Source organism: Colias croceus, chromosome 29, assembly GCF_905220415.1.
Source record: "Colias croceus chromosome 29, ilColCroc2.1".
NCBI classification, from domain to species: Eukaryota; Metazoa; Arthropoda; class Insecta; order Lepidoptera; family Pieridae; genus Colias; species Colias croceus.
Window position 1 is genome coordinate 1,291,820 of NC_059565.1, and position 24,309 is coordinate 1,316,128.

Below are 24,309 nucleotides of genomic sequence, written 5' to 3' on the forward strand. Positions count from 1 at the left end.
ATTGTTAATTCAAGAATATTTTGCTAGTTTCGATTTCTTGTTAAAAAAAAACCTGTATAACTTCATAATGCGCAAAATGAATGTTTGTAATAATGCGCAATAAAATCTTAATCTTAATATGTATATATAAATCTCGTGTCACAATGTTTGTCCTCAATGAACTCCTAAACCACTTAACCGATTATAATAAAATTCGCACACCATGTGCAGTTCGATCCAACTTGAGAGATAGGATAGTTTAAATCTCAAATCGTTTTAGAGAAAGCGGGCGGTAAGCTATTTATTTAATCGGTTAAAATCTACATCATTATAACTAATCAAATCGTAAAAAAAGTCAAAACTGTACATTGAATATTTTTTTAAAACAATATTTGGGGCGTAATCTACAACAGATACCGAAGCCAAATGTATAGTTTTTAGAATTTTTGTCTATTTGCCTGTATGTATGTCCGGGCTAAACTCAAAAAGTACTAGATGGATTTTCCTCAAATTTGCGATTTGAGACCTGAGGAAGAACATAGGATAGGTTTTATCACGGAAATCCCATGGGAACGGGAACTACGCGGGTTTTTCTATGACTACGCGGGCGAAGTCAATACAAAATGAAACAACATAAAACAGTTAAGAAATATTTCCACTTTTGCTTACAGCAAAAATTACTAGAGCGTATTTGATGCGATTAATATCCAGAGATAATCATGCCTTTTTCAACTTGTGCCGCTTTTTCTTTTCCAGTCAGAAGTTCGATTAGTGTTAGACCAAACCAGTAGGCAGTACCTGGACCCTAGAAATAGAAAAATAGATTTTAAAACTTTGTCAGATAATTTGCTTTCGAAGTTTGAATTTGAAATATATTTATGTATCTGACTCAACTGACCGGTTGGCTTGGTTGGTAGTGACCCTGCCTTCCTAGCCAGAGGTTGTGGGTTCGATTCCCACTCGGGGGCTAATATTTGTGTGATATATTTGTTTGATCTGGGTGTTAATTATTGAAGTTATACTTCTTTTGGCGCGAGGGAGAAAAATGATGAGTGAATTTTTACAATGCGCGCGCACACCGACACATAAATTTAACAGCATGAAGTTAGTTCTAGGTGGTATGAAAATTGATAACTATGTTCAAGTTGTACATTGTAGTATTTTTTTTCCATACGCCAAAGAAGTATAACTTCTAACGCGTGTACATAAGTACATAAACTTTTTTCTATATAAGTATTTATTTTAAAATTATATGTATGTTTATCACTCATCTGGTTTCCATAACACAAGCAAAAGCTTAGTATGGGCACACCCCGGACACTCCATACAAAATGATTGTTTTGACAGTCACACTGTAGAGACTGCAAATGTGTGTGTTAACGCTTTATGGTTGGCACATTTGTGACTAGCGTAAGAAAAAATTCGCGTTTTTCTGATGAAATACATCCGTAAACAGCACAATATTTAAGGCCGTGTACGCGGTCCGTGCGCTGTTTGGCTCAAATATGTGATTTTTCAAACCAGATTGTCCATCAACCACTTATCTTACAAACATATGAATTACTAATAATTTTAGGAAATTTTATTGTCTATATAGTTAGTTAAGAGTTTTTTTCAATTAATACAGTATTTGTGAATACCATCAAGATAACTGAGCCGATGATTACTTGATTTCGCTTTTAGTGTCAACTTCGAAGCTAAAAATATCTGAAATCGCTGACAGATCTAACACACAATTTTTTTTAACTAACTGCAAAAATCCTTATTAAAATAGTTAGTTAAAAGATTTTTTTATTTTGGACTCCTAACTTACGAAATTAAAATCCGAACAATGTGAATTTTTTTAGAAATTATAGTCGACAAAATGATTATTTTCACCAAGATATTTGACTTAGTTTAATATAATTTTTACATATTGCAATAAAAGAACGTCTTACTTATAAGATAAAATTTAAAAAATCAACTAAGGTACCTCTATTATTTTTCTACAATTTTTTTTAAAGTACTATAAAACACTGCGCGCGACCCGATTAAAATCAGTCGGCAGCGAGCCTTTCCAGAGAGAGGACATGTTGCTCGGCGCTCTCCTGTGGACCTATGCTGTTCATAGTAAAAGGATAGCGCAAGCCGCGATCTATCGTAATAGATCGCGGAGATTTTGACTTGCGTTAAATTGAATAAGCCCTCTTAACCATTTTCTACGAAAAACGATAATCACAAATCCAAAATAATAAAATTACTTTATGTCAATTTGATTAATGTTGTCAATCTTCGTTGCGTTTCGTCTAAGACGTCGTTGGTATCGTCCTTGCGGGGAAATGGGTACCATAACATGTCTGATCGTGCGGGGTGAGGTAAGTGTTTAATTTTGGCGGGAGGCGGAGAGTGTCCGTTCTGTAGCGTTTAGCTACTATTATGTATTCTGTGGTATGGGATCAGATCGTGCCGTGTGCGAAAATTGTCCAGAAATATTAATTATTTATGTATTCAATCTCCCTTTCTTAACATATTTTATATTTTTCATTATTTCTTACAAAACACATGTGTTATCACATAAAAGATAACACACAAGAAACATATATATATATATATATATATATATATATATATATATATAATGTAAGAAATAAAGAATACATAATATATTACAGTAGCTTAAAACAAAAAAATATTCACTATTATTCATTCCATCTTCACTATATTATTAATTTTAAGACATACTAACGAGTAATAAGAGAACTGGTTGCTTCAAAAGATCAATAAATTATTATTTACAAAAATAACAATTACGTCTTTGCTACAAAAAAAAAATTTACCATCAAAAAACTCCAATAAAATAGGCAAAATCCCATTAAACTGGCAACACTCACCCTACTAGTCACAATGTTGCCATCCACAACCACCCTATCTCCCTCCACATACGTATAATCACTTGTAATTTTATCCTTTGTCGTTGGGTATGAAGTTATATTCTTGCCTTTGGCTACACCGTGAGCTACGAATGCGGTAGGTGCTGAAAAAAAAGTTTATTTAAAAAAAAAATAAAGATGATTCAGGCGGTTCGAATCCCGCCAAATTAATATAATTATTTATATTAAAGATAATATTATAAAGCTGAAGAGTTTGTTTGTTTGAACGCGCTTATCTCGGGAACTACTGGTCCGATTTGAAAAATTATTTTCGTGTTAGATAGCCCATTTATCGAGGAGCTATATATCATCTCGCTAAGACTAACAGGAGCGGAGCACAGCTAGTATAAAATAATTGTAGTAAAATATTTTGAGGTACAATAAAAAAAAATATTTGTAATAAGATAAGATTTCTTCTACTGTTTCTGGAAATAAATGAAAAAGGTAGACTTTCCATTGTAAATTTTAAATTTTCTTTTAGTTATTATTATCATATACTTTTATAAATATGATTGATGATAGGTTATAAACATAAAGATTAACTAACCAGCGCAAATAGCAGCTACAATTTTGCCAGACTTTTCGTGTTCCTTCAACAGACTGCCGACAACGTCAGACTTCGAGAGTCGATCAGACCCTTCCAGACCGCCGGGCAGAATTACCTGAAAATCAATATAAATATGGTAATTATAAAAAGCTGTTATTAATACTACTAGAATTAAAAAAAAACATTTTAATAAACTTCTATCAATATTATGGATCCTACTTCACTACTATAAAACAAAGTCGCTTTCTCCATCTCTATGTATGCTTAAATCGGATTTTGATGTGGTTTTTTTTTAATTGATAAAGTGATTCAAGAGGAATGTTTTAGTATAATATAATTTATGCGGTTTTTGACAAAGCGGTCGAAGCCGCGGGCGGTAAGCTAGTCTACACTAATATTATAAACGTACTCTTTCAGATATTATGTTTCTTTATGATCTCCTGAACAACAAACTAGACTGCCCCCAAATAACAGAAAATATATATTTTAACACCCCTCTAACTCGAACACGTAATACTCCTTTATTATTTATACCACGTACAAAAAATCAATATATGAAGAACTCACTCTTTAATCGCCCACCTTCGATATACAATGAAAAATTTTCTACTCTTGACATATTTAACAGTCCTCGCAATCGTTTTAAATTCAATGTAATTAAAATATTATCAAACGTACCTAACACATTTTAATCATTCACACGCACACACATACATACACACAAACACACCCAAACGCACTCACCCACACACACAACTCACCACTCTTTAATAAGTTACTGTTTTAAATATACATATAATTGATAATAATTGTAAAACTCGTAATTGGCGTATTGTATCATAGATGTAAGTAGATTAAGTCAAACTGTAAGCTGTGTAGTTTTCGAATAAATAAATAAATAAATAAATAAATAAATAAAGAGGAAAACTTTGTTTTTTTGTTTGATTGTAATGAATAGGCTCATAAACTACTGGACCGATTTTGATGAAATTTGGCACAGACAATCTTTAGACCCTGAGAAAGAACATAGGCTACTTTTTATTGCAAGATATGTACCACGGGCGGAGCCGGGGCGGACCGCTAGTATATTATAAATGCGAAAGTTTGTAAGAGTGCATGGAATAATGGATGTGTGTTGCTTTTTCATATAAAAACAGCCGATTTTCATGAAAAATGTATGTGATAATTTATAGTGTGGATTAGCACATATGCTACGTCTTATTAGTACACAAATCAATAATTATTTTTTATTTAGTCTTACAATCTATTTAGGGACTTTTAGTAAATTTACTTTTATTACTGACATGATTTAAAAAGCAACTATGGAGTTTCTTGCCGGTTCTCCTCCATAGATACTGCTTTCCGAATCGGTGGTAAATGTTAAAAATATGTAATGACGTTTCAAAAGTGCTTCTAGAAGAAGTCTGATAATAAATGTTTGAGTTTGAGTTTACCTCACCTATGGCAAAATAGAAGTACATAAGGACTTACGGCATCAAACTGTGGTGATTCAGCCAACGCATCGGCAAGGGATTTATCTGGTACCAATGTGACTTGCCGAGAGCACAACACTGGGGACGCGCCGTCTAAACCAGCTAGCGTTACTGTTACCTGTAAAATGTATATTATAACTTAATATATGTTTATATTATAGTCAAACCCTGAAGCTCGGGCACTCTTAGCTTGGACTGGTCAAACCTCAGGTCTGGCAGAATGACTTTGTCAAAGCCCAAATAATTGTAATATTTCGGCCTTTTACCAAACAATTTTCGTCAGTTGTTGTCTAGCTGAGGCATCTTATGTGCGTGCGATGCCCAAGACGTCTGCTGACAGTCAGTCAGTCAGTGAAAGGGTGAAATTCAATGTATTTCGAGGATTGCCTGATGACTTGCCAAACCTAAGATAAACCAGTCCTTCCGTGAAGAGATTGTGTTTCGGGATTTATGATGGAATGAGGAAATTTGACTATAACATATAGCTCTAAATTATAAGTACAGATTAAATACTTTCTTCATCTTCTAATGGTGTTTTATGAATGCAAGGGATACATTTAAATACATAAACATTACTCTCTTGCAATTACACCTGTAAGTTGTACATTAAAATCCTATAAAATAATAATAAATTAATTGAATGGTGAAGAAACGTCTGCAAGATGATAATTATAGTTTTTAGCTTTCCCAATATTTTATAAGCGTCTGTTCAAAACCTAATTATTACCATAATTATTATTTTTAAAGAAACTATTCCTGTTTAAATGAGTAAGAGAGATAAAAAGCCAAAAATAATTTACTTACACCCCCTCGTCTGAGCATATCAACTGTGATAACTGTCTCCATTTCTTCAGCACCCTGAGCCAGAATGACCAAAGCAGTTTTCGACATCTTTGATGAAGTTAGGTTCCTAGACATTTTACAATTTACGTCAAGTATAATATTGTATTTATTATAATTACTGGATAAGATAAATAAATAGTAAATTTTTGGATACTATGGATCAAGATGTGCTTATTATAATGTCAATGTATTTACTTCACGTATTTGAACTCGTAAAACTTAAAAATTTGTTGCAGTCGAAAGCAAGATTCTACCGGCCGGGAAGTGACCTACAAATCTTCATCTTTATCTTCATTTGTAAGTATTACTAAATAAAAAGATACTGCTCTTTCATAATAACTTAATTTTCATTCCCAAGAACACATTTACATGATTATTGGTCTGAGTTGTATACAGAGAAGAATAAAAAAAATCTAAAGGAAACAAAACAGTTGCGATTAATGAGAAGACAAAACTATTTACCTGATTTGCAAAGGCTTATTCAATGGATATGAATTTGTAACTGCTGGTATGTCTGATAAATATTTCGAACTCAAATAACTAATTCGCCGCACTGCAAAAATAAACATTAATTTTGATTTTTGAATTTTTGACACTTATATTGACAAATCAAAAAATTGTGGAATGTCTAGAATTTTCTTTGGGCAATGTCGATTGTAGGTCGACTATAAATATGTATTCAAAATGAAATTATTTAATTACATAATATGAACTATGAATAATGTATGACCTATTAATTGTTCATAAAAGTTTTGTAATTTTGAATTAAATATTGTCATTATTACGTGTTTTTATGAATTTCGTTATAGCAACCCTGAATCACAGAACAATGATCACTCAGAGAGGGCCAGAGGGATGATCGTAGGAAGAATGAAGATCTTGAGTAATCCATATGGCTTATATTTTCATCCTAAATTATACGTCTTCGGTAATCTTATACAATCACAGCGATAAATTAATCAAAATTTATTTCTCACTGAATCTTTTTTAGTTTTTTATATTATTGACCACTTGTGGCATTTTAACTTTTAAGGGCATTTTGGCGTCTATGCCTTGGTCTATACTCTATAGTCTTTACATTTTTCGTTGAAGGCCCTACTCACGGTTCAACACAACCAACAATCTGCTGAAACAATTTGTTGCAGTCGCGATTGAGCGTTCTCTACTCACGATTCATCCAACCCTCAATCTGATGACCAGTGTTGCCAACTCAGTGGAATTTCCACTAGATCTGGGTGGTTTAGCTCCCCCATTTAGCGGACAAATATTGGTTTTAGTGGCTGGTGGATTTTCCTAGTGGTTTAGATGAGTTCAATTAGTGGTAAGGTACGACATTCAACCACTAGGAAGATTTATTTTGTGTCATGTTGTTTCAACGAACATTCGGGAATTCTCCGTTGTTTGTCTATTTCTTGAATATTTTTGATTATAAACTTTATTACTATTGATATAAAGTATGATTTGATGATTCAAAAGGTTATATTATGTTTATTCTGTATTTGTGTACAAAAACAATAATTGTCAGTACCTACGTATTGGCAACGCTTTACGCTGCGGCCGCGGCGGGTAGCTTCTAGCTTGACGTATTTTAATTAATTTTGTGAAGTAATATGGTTTTACATTAAATATGCCCAAACCACAATACACACCAAAATTTCTATCACAGAAATTTATTCTTCACATAGGTACTGAAACTCTAGAAGAAGCAGATTTTTCTAGATGATCTTTAAATGTAACAAAAATAAAAATAATTGGTTGCCTGTAAAGTCGGTATACGGGCGAAAGTTTTACGTGACAACGACTTTTTATGTCTGTCTCTCTCGCTCTTAGGCGGGCTAACCATGCCCGCGTGCCTCTTTCGGTGACTCATCGTAACGTTACCGAGCGTTACACTTTTTCATAAGTGACTCCCAGCCGCAACGCGGCTGCGCGATTGAGCCGAGATTGCACGGTTCCCAACTTAGGGGTTTTCCCCCCAGATTTAGGGGGTAAATAAGTGAGATAGGAATTTTTTAGGGGTCTGAAATTTTTAGGGGTATTTTTAGGGATTTTTTTTTGACTGTTTAATATTTTTAAATTGATAATTACATAACTAGTTTTAATATTTATTTCTTGACCTAGCGACTCATAGCGACATCCAGTACGTAATTAAATAAAATTTTGCAAAGCATCATGATGGTCCGATTTACATTAAATCGAAATGGTGGATCTTGTACAACATATTTTAATCCATCCAATAAAATGTTAAATTTATTCAACATGTATGATTTCAAAAACGCTGAATCTTCAGATGAAGACGAAATATTTTATGTATTAAATAACTTGTAATAAAAAGACTTTTGAAACATATTACAGCATATTATTTCTAAATCATCATGAATTTATATTTGTATGTTTTTTTAGGGGGACAACTGAATAATTTAGGCGTTTTTAGGAGTTTTTGACACAAACTTTAGGGATAAATATTTTTGAGAGTTGGTAACACTGCGAGATTGGAGCAATCACAATACTCACGTTCCAACACGCACACAATCTGCTGAGACAATTTGTCGGGTTGCTTCCGCGCCGATCCAATACACAACATGTTGGGTTACGCCCCCAACGTGCCCTCAACTATACTATTCACGACACAATCTGTCAGCTCACTGCAGATTGTGTCAGCAGATTGTTACTGAAATTGAATCGTGAGTAGGCTACTTGACTTTTGTCCGTCTTTTGTCCTTGTTCACCAACAGATGTTCGACCAATGACTAATGTGATTCCTTATTCATTGTGTTCGACGATCGTTGACGTTATTCTGTTTTGTCTTTGACCAGCTTCCTTTCTTTCACTCATTTAACGTCAAAGAACAAAAATCTTTTTGTTTTATTCGTTTTACTAAACTTGACCTTTACACATGAATCATGTAATTATATATTTTTTACAATTCCCTGGTTTTTTCCTTTAGTCTTGTATGCAAGGTTTATGTTAAAAAAGTGTAAATAACTAGAGGTTAGAATTCGTACGTTATGAAGAAACTTACATTTTCGGCAACTTTTTAAAATTGTTGAAATGGATTTTGTTAAAAGAGAAGACAATAATTTATTAGAAGATGAAAACTATAAGATTTATATGGAGAACGTAAGTGTTTTTATATATATTTTGTGTTAAGTTGTTTTTTTTGTATAGTTTTAAAAATTGCAAAGTTTCCATGGTAACAGAATTAGCCGACATCCGTTATCGCTTTTGATAAGAAATTTGTCTGATTTGTTCAGCAACTACTGTAACCATGCGAAAAAAATTATCTTAATTTAGTTACAAATTTCCTTTTAAAGTACATTTGAACTTACAATTTATTTTTTATTAAAAATATTGTATTGTAATTTTTTCGTTCAATTTTTTTAAAATAATAATTTGTTAGGTTTGAATGCTCTAATTTTAATGTTTTATCTAATTTTAACATGACAATATATGATTTTTAGCAAGTTATTGTAGCAATCAATTTATATTTACCATAATATTGCGGACCAAGTTATAAAAAGATGTTAGTTTAAAAGATTATTTGTTTTTAGTGTTAAAAATAAATGCGCAATTTAATATGACAGTTACAAAATATTAGTTCCATCTAAAATTGATGTTACTACAAATAATTTATGCGCCTTGAGATTTTAAATATCAATTTAAGTATGTACCTAGGTATTTTATGAAAAGACTCAACTTGTATCTGTACTTGTTTTATTCTTACAAGAGGTCAAATTTTTAATGATAGTGTAAAAATTATTAGCTTATTTGGGGATTGGATTATTTCCAAAAACAATAAAGTATCTGCATTCATAATATCAACTATTTTTCTCTTTACCTATTTTAGTTACCTACATCTTCCTACATCATATTTGGTAGTAAAAATCTTATCAAAAATAACTTTTGTAGTCTTATGTGTGGCTGTTTGTTTGTGATTATAAAAGATTGTAGCAAATTATAACAATCAGGATTAGTATGTAATTCTAAGATTATAATATCATATCTTCTAAATATATGTATATAACTCAAAGGTGACTGACTGACATAGTATCTATTTACGCACAGCCTAAAACAGTGGACGGATCACGGAATGGCTGAAATTTGACTCCTAAGTGGATGTTAGGACGTAGGTATCTGCTAAGATTTTAATCAATTCTACCTCCAAGGAGATAAAATAGGGGATGAAAGTTTGTACCATGTAAATTTATATTTTCTATGCAGGCGAAGCTGCGGCCAACAGCTAGTTATATAAATCACTGCGTAATATTAAATTAAAGCCACTATTGTTGTCTGTCCGTCACTATGTATGCTTAAATCTTTAAACTATGATACAGATTTTGATGTGGTTATTTTTAATAGATAGAGTGATTCTTGAGAATGGTATTAGTATATATAATTAATTCCGTACATGGCGTGAATAGGTTGACAAGTCGAAAATGCATACTTTTCAGGGCATCCTTTTGAAGTTTACTTTTTTATTGGTAAATCCATTTTTTTGTATTTTTGTTTTTTTTTAATTGCATTATATTTTATAAGAATCGACGTTTCAGATTATTACATGGAATTTACTTATTTTGATTTTTATCATAACAAAAACAGACATATCAAGTCGTTCACCGACGACTTGTCAATGTATTCACCTAATCCACCTAATGAATTTAGACATGAATTCAAAATTTAATTTTCTACGTACAAATCGATCGTAAAAATAAGCATAAAAATGAATATATTAACATTAATAAGTATGTATGTTATCACAATATGTAATTAAAAATGAATATTAGAAATAGTAGGTACCTAGGTAATTAAAAAAAATATTTTTGTAGTATGTTGGTAAGTATATAGGTAAGGTATATAAGGTAACTAAATAGGTATGTAGGTAAGGTAAGTATAAAAAATATACCTGAAGGAAATAATATTTATTTATTAAAAAAAAAACAAATCAAATTATAAATTTTTAAATTACTTACCCAATTAATAAAATCAAGGCGGAAATAGTAATTATTCACAGTCTTCTCCATTTTCTTGTACATCGGGGTCTTCCGTATCTAAATCTGGATCTAGATCCAGATCTTCCGTATCTAAATCTGGATCGAGATCCAGATCCAGATAAGAAAAATATGAAGACCGATAATAATCGGTCTTTATATCTTTATAAAATTCATGAAATGCGGGATCTACTAATGGTAATAGATTCATCAAATCCTTCTTTTTTTTCTTAACTTATCGGTAAAGTGTCTTTGGATACAACTTCTAGCTGTACCTATGTTGTCAAAATTTTGTATGCCCCTTTTCTGTAATTTATTACTATAAAAGAGCTTTCATTGTCCAAATCTGTCTTGAAACGAATTTCTCCTTTGGGATCTTTATTTTACAGGTTGCCATAAGAATTTATCACCAGAGGTATCCTTTTTTTTATTGTGAATGGTCCTTTTTTCGAACTTAATTCCGAAAAATTTAGAAAATCCTCAAGCTTCATTAAAAAGCCAAAGAACTGTCCTGTGGTTCTTACGCGACAACCCTCCATGGATTTTCATCTTCCATATATTCCTTAATGCTATAATAGGCTCTCTGAACTAATATATTTTTTACATGAGTTTTAAATTTAGCACTACCAAACTCTTTAATACAATGTGGAATTCTGTTGTAAAAGCGTATACCTAAAATAGACCCATAAATGAATTTTTAACTTTGGCTAACCGGTAAAATGGCATTTCAATTTTATTTCTGTTCCTTGTGCCATAACAGTGTCTATCTCCTACTCTTGTGTGTAAGTCGGCGTTTTTGTGTACATACAAAATATTATTAAATGAGTCGATACATATCAAACTCCGGTAAGTCCACTCCCCGCCAAAATTGAGATAACAATGGCGCCAATTTTGAATTGTAAAACTAAACCAGTCTGTACTTTTCAAAGTTAGGTAAGTCAATCGTATCTTTATTAAAATAAGGTTTAAAGTTGATATTTTTTTTCAAACTCCGGTATGTCCATCGACAGTGGTTTATCAAACTCAGGTAAGTCCATTTCGACCAATCACAGCGTAGTATGGCACTAAAATGGCTGCCATTTCTCTCAATTTTGTTGAAGCTAACATGAGTGACCAATGCTTAGAAATCGTTTTAATTGATAAATGATGGAAGAAAACAGTTTTACTATAGAGGTGGTGGTTCTAGACAAAGCAAGGAAAAAAACAATACCAAAAGCTAAAACAGACAAGGCTCAGAAAACAGCTAAAAGATAAATGAAACTGACGCACAGCACACGCACAGTAGTTATTTCCAGCCAAGAAGCCCAGGGCCGTACTGAGATTTTTTCAACCGTTTTGATTTATTGACCCCTCTCTTTGCCCAGCAGTGGGATGATAAAGGTTAATAATAATAATAATTTGTATCTTTTAATTTACATAATATTTTATTTTAATGTCCTATACTTACAACGCGACAAACTATCTACCCATTTCCACCACCTCAGTACGTCCCAAAACTGAGTTCTATCAAATCCCTGTAAGTCCATTAGAGATTTTTCAAATTCCTGTAAGTCCAAGACGATGTTTTTCAAAACCCGGTAAGTTTTGCTGGTATTTATCAAACGCCTGTATGTCCAGATTTAAATCTAATTTTGTGGCATAATCATCAAGTAATACATTTCTTTTTCTTCGTAAAAATAATTCTAATGTATTATATTATATCCGTCATAAATTATAAAGCTCCAAACATATTGTTTTTTTAAGTTATTAAAAATACCTCGATTCCCACATTTCTGTTAGAATGGACTTACCGGAGTTTGATATGTATCGACTCAAATATACTTATACTGTGATGGTACAGTAAGGATACCAGTATTCTTAAAGAGATCTCTTAGTGAGTCCCTAGCACGTAAATTATATATAGAGCGAATGGCTCTTTTCTATAAGATAAATATAGTTTCTATATCTGCTGCCCTGCCCCATAGTAGAATTCCATAGGACATAATACTTTTTATACACCATTACAATTAGGGCCGATTTTTCAATGCCCAGATAAAGAGCTAGATAGACTTTATTCTTCAGTTAACAAAATATTCAATTTTTCAATAGACGAATAGGACTTATCTATTGAATAACTACGTTATTTGATGAATAAATCTATTTGCCGCTCCAACGGCCAGATAGCGTGCTATTCGACGATTAAACGTTTGAGTTGACAACTGACGCGTCAAATTTGGGATATTTTCGTATGTAATAACATAGAGCGTAGAATTTTTACAATAAAGCCTCTTTCTATAAAATAATTATCAATTAAAATCATATTGAAATTGATGTTTTTGATAGTACCTACCACATGTCTGTGGTACCTACTGATGATCATGCCATTGAAAATTTGCCGGACGCTGCCTTTATGTCGTTTCCATCGTAAAATATATAAATTTTAACACAAATTTAATCAAAACTCTTTACTCGAATCAAAACAATAATCAACAATCATAGAACACAAGATAAACATAAAATGCACTCCTGACGTGAGTCATAATGACGGTTGTTGACATATTGCAAGTTGACTCTATCCCGCTCTAACCTGACTAATTTAATATGTTTGTTTCGCCACTCCAAGAGCAGAGCTGCCAATATGGAAATATTTTGTCAGATAGTTATTCATCAAATAAATCACGATTGAAAAATAGGCGAGCCGTTATGAGTTAGATAAGCAATTGAATAAATCTATTCGAGGGGTAGTTATTAGACTGTTTATCTGGGCATTGAAAAATCGGCCCTTAATCTAATATTGATTGTGTTCATTGGTTACATTTTCACCCAAAAAATTTCGGGTCATTTGTAACAGGATGGCGGTTCTACAGGGGTCTCAGTACGCAATGACAAAAAGAAAAATGATGGTCAGAACGCTGATACCGGATACCTTAAGATACTATAACGTTTTATTTTAGAGAATCTTAACATAAATCTTCACCGTGTGTGACGCGCTTTATAGATAGGTTTACTTGTCAGATAATATAACGCTCTATTGATGCGGTAATAAGTTGACAACTCGATTTGTACTACTGAACACGCAAATATGGGTAGCGTGATTAATTAAATATCTCGAGTTATTTAGTTAGTTTCATTAAATAAATGGCAGGCTTAACTTTACATATTCAGTTATTCAATTATTCATCAAATAAATTTTTGATATCTTCAGATGTCATATTATTACTCATTAGTAGAGAGTTGTTCAAAAATTCACAAGTTGTGTGTGTGCGTTAAAAGCGGACCTGTCGACTTAGTCATTTATTCACCATATAAAGCAAGTGATCCAGATGCCAATTTTCAAATAAAAAAAAATTCATACAAGTCGAGTTATCAACCTATTCACGCCTTGTACGGAATTAAAGCCAATAATCAAATAAAATGCATTCACCTTCTTTACAACAATGTAGTTTAAATTACACCATTGTTTATTATGTTTTCAGTTGTAGAAATAAATTTTTCTGTTCTATTTACTTTTTGGATAGTCCTAGTCGTAATTCTTTCTAAAACCTGTTACGGTAAAACGAGAAATATTATTTTATGATAATTGTTATAATTAATTTGTAGCAGGTCATATAAAAAAGCCAATAAAATATCATAACATACAATTTTCATATAATTGGATAGTTAGAGCTATTGCGCAAGAGCAACTTTTGTCTCCGCAACCATTTTGTCTCTCCCATCAACTCTATGGGCTAGTAAGAAAGTGCGCGCACGTAGCGACGCAACTTCCTGTAGGGTTGATGGGAGATACAAAATAGTTGCGGAAACAAAAATTGCTCTTGCGCGCTAGCTCTTAGAATTATCCTTTACATAAATTTAATACATCTACATTTGATTTTAGTGCCTTGCAGTTCCATATCTTTTATTAATTTGTACATTTCTATTACAGTTACAAAAATCGCACCAAATCGACACATCGGAATATCACCACAATGCAATAACGATGGAACAATTACAATTGGCAATGCAATCTTCCCTAAACTCTGGCTCAATCGTTCATAACTTCCAACTACCAATATCACCTCGACAAATGTCAACATTAATGCTCAAAACAAACCACCTTACCCGTTCGTTGAATTTCAACGAGATACCAGCACATTTACCCAAGAATCTTAACGAATTGGATCTTATCAACGAACAGTTGAGACACGAAGAACTAATGAATCAAAACTTGAATAAGAATATCGATCTCGGACGTCCGTTAAATGATTTAGAAGTCCAGAATATACATTTACAACATGTCCATGATGAAATTAATAGAAATTTAACAGCTGATTTAAGCCATAATTTAAGGAACGATGCACACGGATTGAACGATATAGACTTGAATTTAAATAGACAATTAGATAGCGAAGTTTTAATTAATCAAGAAGAGTTACGGAGGAGTCCGACGCAGTATGTCGAGAGTCATGTTCTGAAGCAGCATTTGTCACAAAGGTTGGAACAGAATTTGGCCAGGGTGGACCAGCACGCGTTAGATAGGTTAGACTATTCGGTCAATCAGAAGATCGATCAGATATTGGCCCAACGATTTGAACAAAGCTTGGGCCAACGGTCGGACCAACGGCTCGACCAACGGCTGGACCAAAGGTTGGACCAACGATTGGTGAATTCGACGCTGGTAGAGCAAAGAATGACAGAACAAGCTGATAGCATGTTTCCGATGCCATTTTACATAAAACCTGAACAAGATGATGATGCATACGTTTTTTATGATAATATGAATCAAGGAGTCAATGCAAATACAATAAATGGTGAGTTTAATTTACATTTTTTTTGTATAATTTTTAATCGTAAATGACCCTTTATATACACTATGGCACAGGGTGTTTATTTTTTTATAGTTATTTTTCAAGTCGATTTTTCGCATATTTTTTATCAATTTTAAAACAAAATTAATTGAACATCTGAAGGATCTCCACTCACGAATATATTTATGCTATTGTACTAATCCCTTTAAATAAATGCTTAGGCATCTATGCTTATATGCAAAACCAACTCTTTTCTTGATTTCTTTCTTTAGAGTCGATTCCTATTTTAGATAAACGGTTTTAATTCATAATTTGTACACTTATCAATTACAATATAATTGACTGTAAATTATTTAGATAGACATACTATTTTTGGACTCAAAAGTGCTTTTGAATAATAATATAGTGTGTTATTTTAGTGTATTCCTGTTTATGCATGTAATATATGGGTTTTAACATGTATGTGTGAATATCTAATTTTATTAAATATTTTGAAGATATGAACAATAATAAATAAATAATAAATAATTATATCAGGACATTTTTCACACACGGCACGATCTGATCCCATACTAAGCTTTCGCTTGTGTTATGGAAACCAGAATGGCTGATAAATGTGCATATATAATTTTTTAAATAAATACTTATATAGATAATTAACACCCAGACACAGAGCAAACATCTATGTTCATCACAAAAAATTTTGCCCCGGGTGGGAATCGAACCCACGACCTCTGGCTTGGAAGGCAACCAACCAAGCCAAACGGTCAGTCACAAGGATGCATTAATATGCATTGTGGTCTTTAGATGTTTTCTATGTTATGTAAATTAATCGTTTATTATATTAATATCTTGATTGGATTGATTTGACATTTAAAGATATTATATACAGGTGCTTTTTTTCCATTTTCTTTTTGGTGATTTTTATGTAAAAACTATATTTTTTCTTTAAAACTTTGCTCTGTATCTGGGTGTTAATCCATACTAATATTATAAATGCGAAAGTAACTCTGTCTGTCTGTCTGTTACTCAATCACGCCTAAACTACTGAACCAAATTGCATGAAATTTGGTATGGAGAAATTTTGATACCCGAGAAAGGACATAGGCTACCTTTTATTGCGAAATATGTACCACAGGCGAAGCCGGGGCGGACCACTAGTTATCTATATATAAGTGTTTATTTAAATTATATATGTATGTTTATCAGCCATCTGGTTTCCATAACACAAGCGAAAGCTTAGTATGGGATCAGATCGTGCCGTGTGTGAAAATATAATATCACACATCAAAGAACTTGTGAAATGTAAGAAAATCTATGAAAGTTGTTTAACGGGAATAAGAGTAGTTTTTCTTCAAGTGGTATATACAAAAATTCCACCCTGGAGTGGAGTGACCTGTGACATAGACTCAAATCATAGGGTGCAGCTTAAAGTTAATAAACAATAATAGCTTGTGCGCAGAGCACACGTGTGAAACTTTTTTGGCAAGATTTAAATATATACTAAAGTCGTCACCTTACTCCATGACGTGACGGTATTGCCATGACGCGACATTGATATTTTACTCCCAACGCGCCTAAAGGAGTTTCATTTCAAAAAATGTGTTGGTAAGCGCATAACTTGAGAACGGCTGAACCGATTTCGGTAATTCTTTTTTTATTATATTCTATGAAGTACGAGGATGGTTCTTATGTAGAGAAAACGTAAATATGTACCACGGGCGAAACCGGGGCGGACCGCTAGTATTGTGATATAATTCATGGAACAACGCAATAATAAGAAAAACTCTATGCTAAATATATTACGAAAAAAAAGTATTTAATTTACCGCCTAAAACTTTGTTCAAACAAAAAATCGATTGAAAAGAGCTAAAACGCATGCGCCAAAATATGCCAATTCTTTTAGTCTTTGACAGTCACGACAAAACACGTTGGGCGGTTTTGTAAGAAGTAACCAATGATATTATATATAGAAACAAGAGGTAGATACGTTACCAACGCACCAAAACGTAAACCGTGAATTGGTCCTAATTGGGACCAGTGGAATCAGTCAGATTGTGACTTGTGACAGCGAACGCACATGCTGATATAAACGTTAAAATTATCAATAATGCCTTTTTGTGTGTTCAGAAAGTGCACAAATTACGATAGTAAAATAAAGAAAGATAGAGGAATATCATATCACAGGTAAATGTATTAAAATATTATAATTTTAGAGCAAAAATAACAATTTGCAATTATTAATGAATGACACTTGCCTGACACTTATATTGAAATAATGAAAGGGATAAAACATTGCTTCAATCACTAGTGTGACAAAGCTAGCGCACACTGTGTTCAAAGATTATCATGTAGATACGATTATTGAAAATAGAACGGTTATTTTATTAATTTCGATTTGGGTAAATACTTGATTATTTTTATATTTAAATCCACACAGTGCATGTAATTAACAAATATATCTATTTATTATATACAATGAAATCGTGATGGCAAAAATGTTTGTTTGCAAAAATGATGTTGAATATACGTATACATTAAAGAAAAGATTATCGCTACTGACGAAAAATGCTATTTGCTTTTCTGTAAATAGCTATTGAACATAAATTTTATTTGTGTTTTAGATAAAAAAGGCTTATACTTCATCCTTTCTTTTATTTCATACTTTTTTTCATCTAGGCACCATTATTATTACCTATATCCTACAAGTTGGAGTGATGACCTTGTACGGGTTCCGGGAACTGCCTTGAAACGAATAGCGTAAGATCGGTCCGTATGGAGTTCTATAAGGAGGACTATGCTCAGCAGTGGGTGTTTATCGGGTGAAATGATGATGACCGAAAACGAACACCACAGCTAGTAATAAATGCTTAATACAGTTATATCTCCAAAAAAGTTTTTTTCATTTTAATACAACTTCATAATAATAATTAAATAGTAAATGAAATTGTCACATTTGTTTACGTGTGCAGGAAACGTAACATCTATAACATTGAACCTTCTGTGTCGTTAGTCTATGCCAATTGCCATGGCAACTATTTGTTTATTTATATTTAATTGGTGAATTCTTATGACTTATGCTTACACCTGCGCGGAAGTGACAAACTATCTTTGTCTTTTTTGTTTATATCATTTTATTAGAGCCATCTCTCTTATACAGTCTGTCAATGTAACAAATTAAGTAAAATGAAACTTGTATTTGTGTGTGCCTGACACTGCATATGAAGCATTTTTTTTGGATATATTGTGAGTATATAACGTATCTATACATAAAATATCATTGGAAGTAACGTATTTTTATTTAATAACAACAAAAAAATGTGTTTAAAGTTGGAAAATATTGTCAAAGAGTAGTTAATATTATAGAAGTGACTGATTTAAGACGAACAGTGTGTATTATAGCTATGGCCAGTTAGTAGTACTTTATTTAAATCATAATAATATCTACTTTATGTAAAAAATAAATAATTGTGTTTGTTTGTTTGTTCGGCTTTCACTACGCAACGGAGCAATCGATTTATGTTTACATTTATTTTTTAATTCGATTAGTGGGGAGTTATAGGGCGACCATATTGCATTATAATTATAGCCTAATTATTTTAAAATTAACCTAATAAAGTTGTTTCTTATAATTCATAAAATCATCTTTAGTCTCCTTATTTTAGCGGAAATAATTTTTATAATTGTTTTTTTTTTATCTCTCGAAGAAACGTTCGGTATAATGTTTGTGCGAATAAATTTGCTGTTATTTTGATTTTTAAATGCGACGAGACTATTTTTTTTAAATATAGGTACGTATCTACCTATATGTATATTATGATTTTATAGTACATCCTGTATGTATGTATATTCTTGTCTATTTCAAGTTTCTTATCTGTTTTTACAACAATATTGATGTATATTAATCTCCACAACACAGGGAATCCTAGAGTGGAGATTAGTGCATTGTATTATCTACAAAATGTTTAAGTAACAATAAAGATTTTTGTATTTTTTTTGTATTTGTATATTTTCTTCGATTTGATATATTTGCGACAATTTTAGATATTCATTGCATTTTACTAATAACTAGCTTCCGCCCGCGACTCCGTCCGCGCGGAAAAATTAAGATTTTTTTTCTACGTATTTTTCCGGGATATAAAGTATCCTATTTTATGCCCAGGATAATAAGGTATAATTATACCAAGTTTCATCGAAATCGAACCGTTAGTTTTTACGTGATGCCTTCACATACAGACAGACAGACAGACAGAAAGACAGACAGACAGGCAGACAGACAAAAATTTATTTAATCACATACATATTTGAGTTTGGTATCGATCCAGTAACACCCCCTTCTATTTATTTTTTCATTATTTTCAATGTACAGAATTGACCCTTCTACAGATTTATTATATGTATAGATAAGTAAATAAAATATATGAAATATTCATAGCTTGAGGGCCCTTCAGGTTTTGATAAAAAATATTTGGAAAAAGTAAAGTTATTTTTATACATTAGATATGAAACATCTAGATAAAGTTAAACATCTATTTAATCAGCATTTGATATCCTCGATGTACTCTGTCCAATGCTGTTTCAAAATAGACGTACCTACCTAACTAGTTTTCCGGCCGCGGCTTCGCCCGCGTTTTCAAAGAAAAACCCGCATAGTTCCCGTTCCCGTGGGATTTCCGGGAAAAAACCTATCTTATGTGTTAATCCAAGTTACCCTCTATATGTGTGTTTAATGTCATTGTAATCGGTTCAGTAGTATTTGCGTGAAAGAGTAATAAACATACATACACATACATCCATCCTCACAAGCTTTCGCATTTACAATATTATAGTAATCAGAAGGATTTAAATGAGCCGTATTTTGATCACAAAGAAATTATATTTTTAAAGAACCCAACAATTGGCGCCAAAGATGTTATTCCAAATGTAATTTTCATAATTAACTTGTGATCTTCTAAACCTGTATACTGGTGACCTTTCTAATTTGACATTATATCTGTATTTTTAGAATAATTTATGTCTATGAAAATTTACGACCTATTAAAGTTACGTCATGGCATCAAATTAATACTTGATAGGATTTGATAGAAAAACGTTTAACAACTCGATAGTTAATTAACAAGGAAAATAATACGTTAATTTTAAATATATAAGAGCAACTATGGAGTTTCTTGCCGGTTCTTCTCCATAGATACTGCTTTCCGAATCGGTGGTAAATGTTAACATTTACATTTACCACCGATTCCGGTATATTTATTCGGTGTATTTATTCGGTGGTAAATGTTAACATTTACATTTACCACCGATTCGGAAAGCAGTATCTAATATGTAATGACGATTCAAATGTTCAAATGTGAAGTTTAATTGAATAAATAAATGTTTGAGTTTGAATAACCGTTGACAAGTCACAAGTAATTTATATTAAAAATGTTACTGCTAAAGAATACATGAAAAAAATTTTTAGGATTTAGACTAGGTACAATCATGTTTTCGGAGATGACTATTTATGACGTAATTTATAACCTTATTTACAATATTTAAATGTCTACGTAGATTGACATGCTATATTTTGTACATATTTATAATAATTTATAATGTCTATAAAATTCACGTGCTTTCAATATCCTTCTATAGTCCTTTCCACATATGATGATTTCTGTGACACATCGATTTTTGACACGTGTAGAGATGTCTGTACTGAAATCATATCAATTGTTTCTGATAATCGATAATATTTTATATGGAAATGAAATCGATTTGAATAATGTACCAAAATTAGTTATTTCGGCATTTCGCCATCAATTAACTAAGGAAACTTAGCAAAAAACAGCAACAAAAAGTCAACAATAACAATTAGTAACATTAACAGAATACCACGTAAAGTATCAATATAGAAATGCAATTTGTATATATAAGGCTGACGCACTCGTACAGACGATTGACTCGATTGACAAACGATCACAAGATGGGCGCCGATTATATGATTTCCAACTCTATGATTTTTCAACGATCCATTTCATGTACACGAATTGCGTAGGTATTATATTTTTGTGTTATTTTATTTTATTTTTCATTATATTAAACTAAACAATACTGTTTTTGATTTATAAGCTTAAGATGTTTCATTTTTATATTTTTGGTAATAATGCCGCCATAAAATAAAAATATTATGCACTAAAATTATTTTTCCGTTTAAACATAAAATACGTAATTCGGAACACGATGAAGTGTCACAGGAATCATCATAGCTGAAAAGGACTATAGAAATTTAAGGAGAAAAATAGGGCTTTTAAAATCTTCTGTAACACAACGCCATCTAGTTTTAATCGTAAGAAAGTTACTATAATTTTAAAGCTACAAAATTAAAAAATATTACAATAAAATTGTAACATTTTAGTGCCCTTACGCACTAGCGGTTAACCGCGGGGGCGGCTAACCGCGCGGTTAGCCGCTTTCCCATTTTAATATGCAACCGCTTAGGATTGTACGCACTAAACCGCCACAAAATCATAAGCGGTTGCATATTAAAATGGGAAAGCGGCTAACCGCGCGGTTAGCCGCCCCCGCGGTTAACCGCTAGTGCGTAAGGGCACTTACTGCTGTCCTGTTTGTTATTATAATTGTGTTTTTCTGCAATTTCAGGTGAACTACCTCAAGGGGAGCCGTCTCAAAGCGCAACAAATATCCATCCAGAGCATTTATACTCAGTATACAATAACCACATACCAATACAAGCCTTGAACTCTTTAGAGTTGTACCATAGACAACCGAATTATATACAAAATTACGCAGCCAGCGACGTGGTCAGAGAGAATCCGCAGAACTTAGTCGTGAATAGACAATACGAGAACTCTAGCCCATACGCGGAGGAATTAAAAAAAATACAAGAAGGCGGGAAAGTTGAAATGTCAAAACACGAAGAGCCAAAGGAGAATTTTAAACCGAACGATCAAAACAAGATATTCAATTACCAGTTCTATGAGAAAAGCGAGAACGATTCTAGTGTGAATAATAAAATTAGCGAAGATCCCGCGTTGAATATAAAAGGGGAATACAGTTGTTTCAAATGTAAAGAGATATTTCCTTCGAAGCGCGTGCTCAAACAGCACACGAAGTCATGTGAAAACGGTATAAGTGTTAGTGATTTGGAGAAACTGGGCAAGTTTAGTTGTTCACAGTGCGCGTATAGGTGCCAATCGCCGGCCATATTGAAAATACATGAACGCACGCACTCGGGTGAAAAGCCGTACGCGTGTACGTTTTGCGATTATAAGTCGGGTCAAAAGAATAACGTCGCGAAACATATCCTAGTGCATATGAAACAGAAACCGTTTCGTTGTCAATTCTGTGAATATCGTTGTGCTCAAAAGAACAACCTAGTTGTTCACGAGCGAACGCACACAGGTTACAAACCGTTTGCGTGCCCGTTCTGCGACTATAGGACAGTGCAAAAACCTAATCTAGTGAAACATATGTACCTGCATACAGATCAAAAGCCGTTCAGTTGTGATATGTGCAGTTACCGGTGTGTGCAGAAGACGAACTTAACAAAACACAAGCAGAGGCATCTCAACGAAAAGGACGGAGAGAAAATCGATAATAAAAGTCAGAACAAACCGTACAGGCCTCGGCAGAAGTCAGTCACGTGTCCCTATTGTCCGTATAAGTGTGTGCAAAAGTCGAGTTTAGAGAAACACGTACAGTTCAAACATACAGATGTTAATAAAAGTGATTTTAGTGAAGTGACCGAAGGCAGCGAAGAAATATGTGATACGATACAGAATTTGAGTGTTAAAAAGGACTCTCAAGCTGTTTGTGTGGATAAGAACGAAGTGGCGGTACAAGCCTAGCTTTATCTGTAAATATGCTTGCTTTTTTTTTCTTTTTTTTGGGCTTTTGATCGTCTAGACGGATATTTTTAGAGAGATATTGTGTGTTATCTGTGTTGTCCATAGATAGAAAATGGAATTCCAATGTCAATTGGTTACACAGTTATGATATTACTGATCTAATTTATCTTTAATAATATTATCTTTGTTTTTCAATATTGTCTTTTTTTGCACGAATGATCATTTTAAGAGATAAGTTTAACTGAAGATTTTATGAAGTTCTCAAGTACCTTTTATTATTATATACTAGCATACCGCCCGCGGCTTCGCCCGCTTTGTCTAAAACCTAATAAATTATATACTAAAACCTTCCTCTTGAATCACTATCTATTAAAAAAACCACATCAAAATTCAAAATCCGCTGCTTAGATTTAAAGATTCAAGCATACAAAGGGACAGAGAAAGCGACTTTGTTTTATACTATGTAGTGATATCTACGACTTGATGTTTGTCTACATCAGGTCATAGGTAATAAAATAAGGTTCAACTAGAAATTTAAAACGGATTTTAAACACTATTTATCTATACTAATATTATAAAGAGGAAAGGTTTGTAATTATGTATGTATGGTTTTCACGCATAAACTACTGGACCGATTTTGATGAAAGGCACAGACATAAGCATATTAAAAATTACTAGACATATTATAGTATAATGATATTATGATTGAATTTGAACTCTATACTAACGCAATAAAGTTGAAATTTGCGTTTAGTTGATCAAAAGCCCAAAGAAAATTTTTTACTTTTTGACATGAAATTTGAACATTTAATTTTACATAAGCTGATTTTAAAGTGATAACTTAAAGTGATCATGTATGTATGTGTGGGAACAATTTTAGTTTGCATAATATTAAATGTAATGGAAACAGACTATATATTGAACTAGATGTAGCAAA

At 32.5% G+C, this 24,309-nt stretch overlaps 2 protein-coding genes across 2 annotated transcripts; one reads left to right on the top strand and one right to left on the bottom strand.

The window, feature by feature from the left end:
- Positions 1–616: 616 nt before the first annotated feature.
- LOC123704355 (protein dj-1beta-like) lies at positions 617–6,416 on the bottom strand. The gene is made up of 6 exons (XM_045652710.1): positions 6,234–6,416; positions 5,733–5,838; positions 4,927–5,046; positions 3,436–3,550; positions 2,850–2,992; positions 617–784 (listed from the first exon to the last, which is right to left on the bottom strand). The coding sequence occupies exons 1-6, from the start codon at positions 6,338–6,340 to the stop codon at positions 680–682; spliced, it is 696 nt and encodes a 231-aa protein (XP_045508666.1). The 5' UTR covers positions 6,341–6,416; the 3' UTR covers positions 617–679.
- A 2,179-nt stretch (positions 6,417–8,595) lies between these two features.
- LOC123704332 (oocyte zinc finger protein XlCOF7.1-like) lies at positions 8,596–23,501 on the top strand. The gene is made up of 3 exons (XM_045652670.1): positions 8,596–8,891; positions 14,664–15,528; positions 22,165–23,501. Exons 1-3 carry the CDS (start codon positions 8,823–8,825, stop codon positions 23,370–23,372), a joined length of 2,142 nt encoding a protein of 713 aa, XP_045508626.1. The 5' UTR covers positions 8,596–8,822; the 3' UTR covers positions 23,373–23,501.
- Positions 23,502–24,309: the final 808 nt, after the last annotated feature.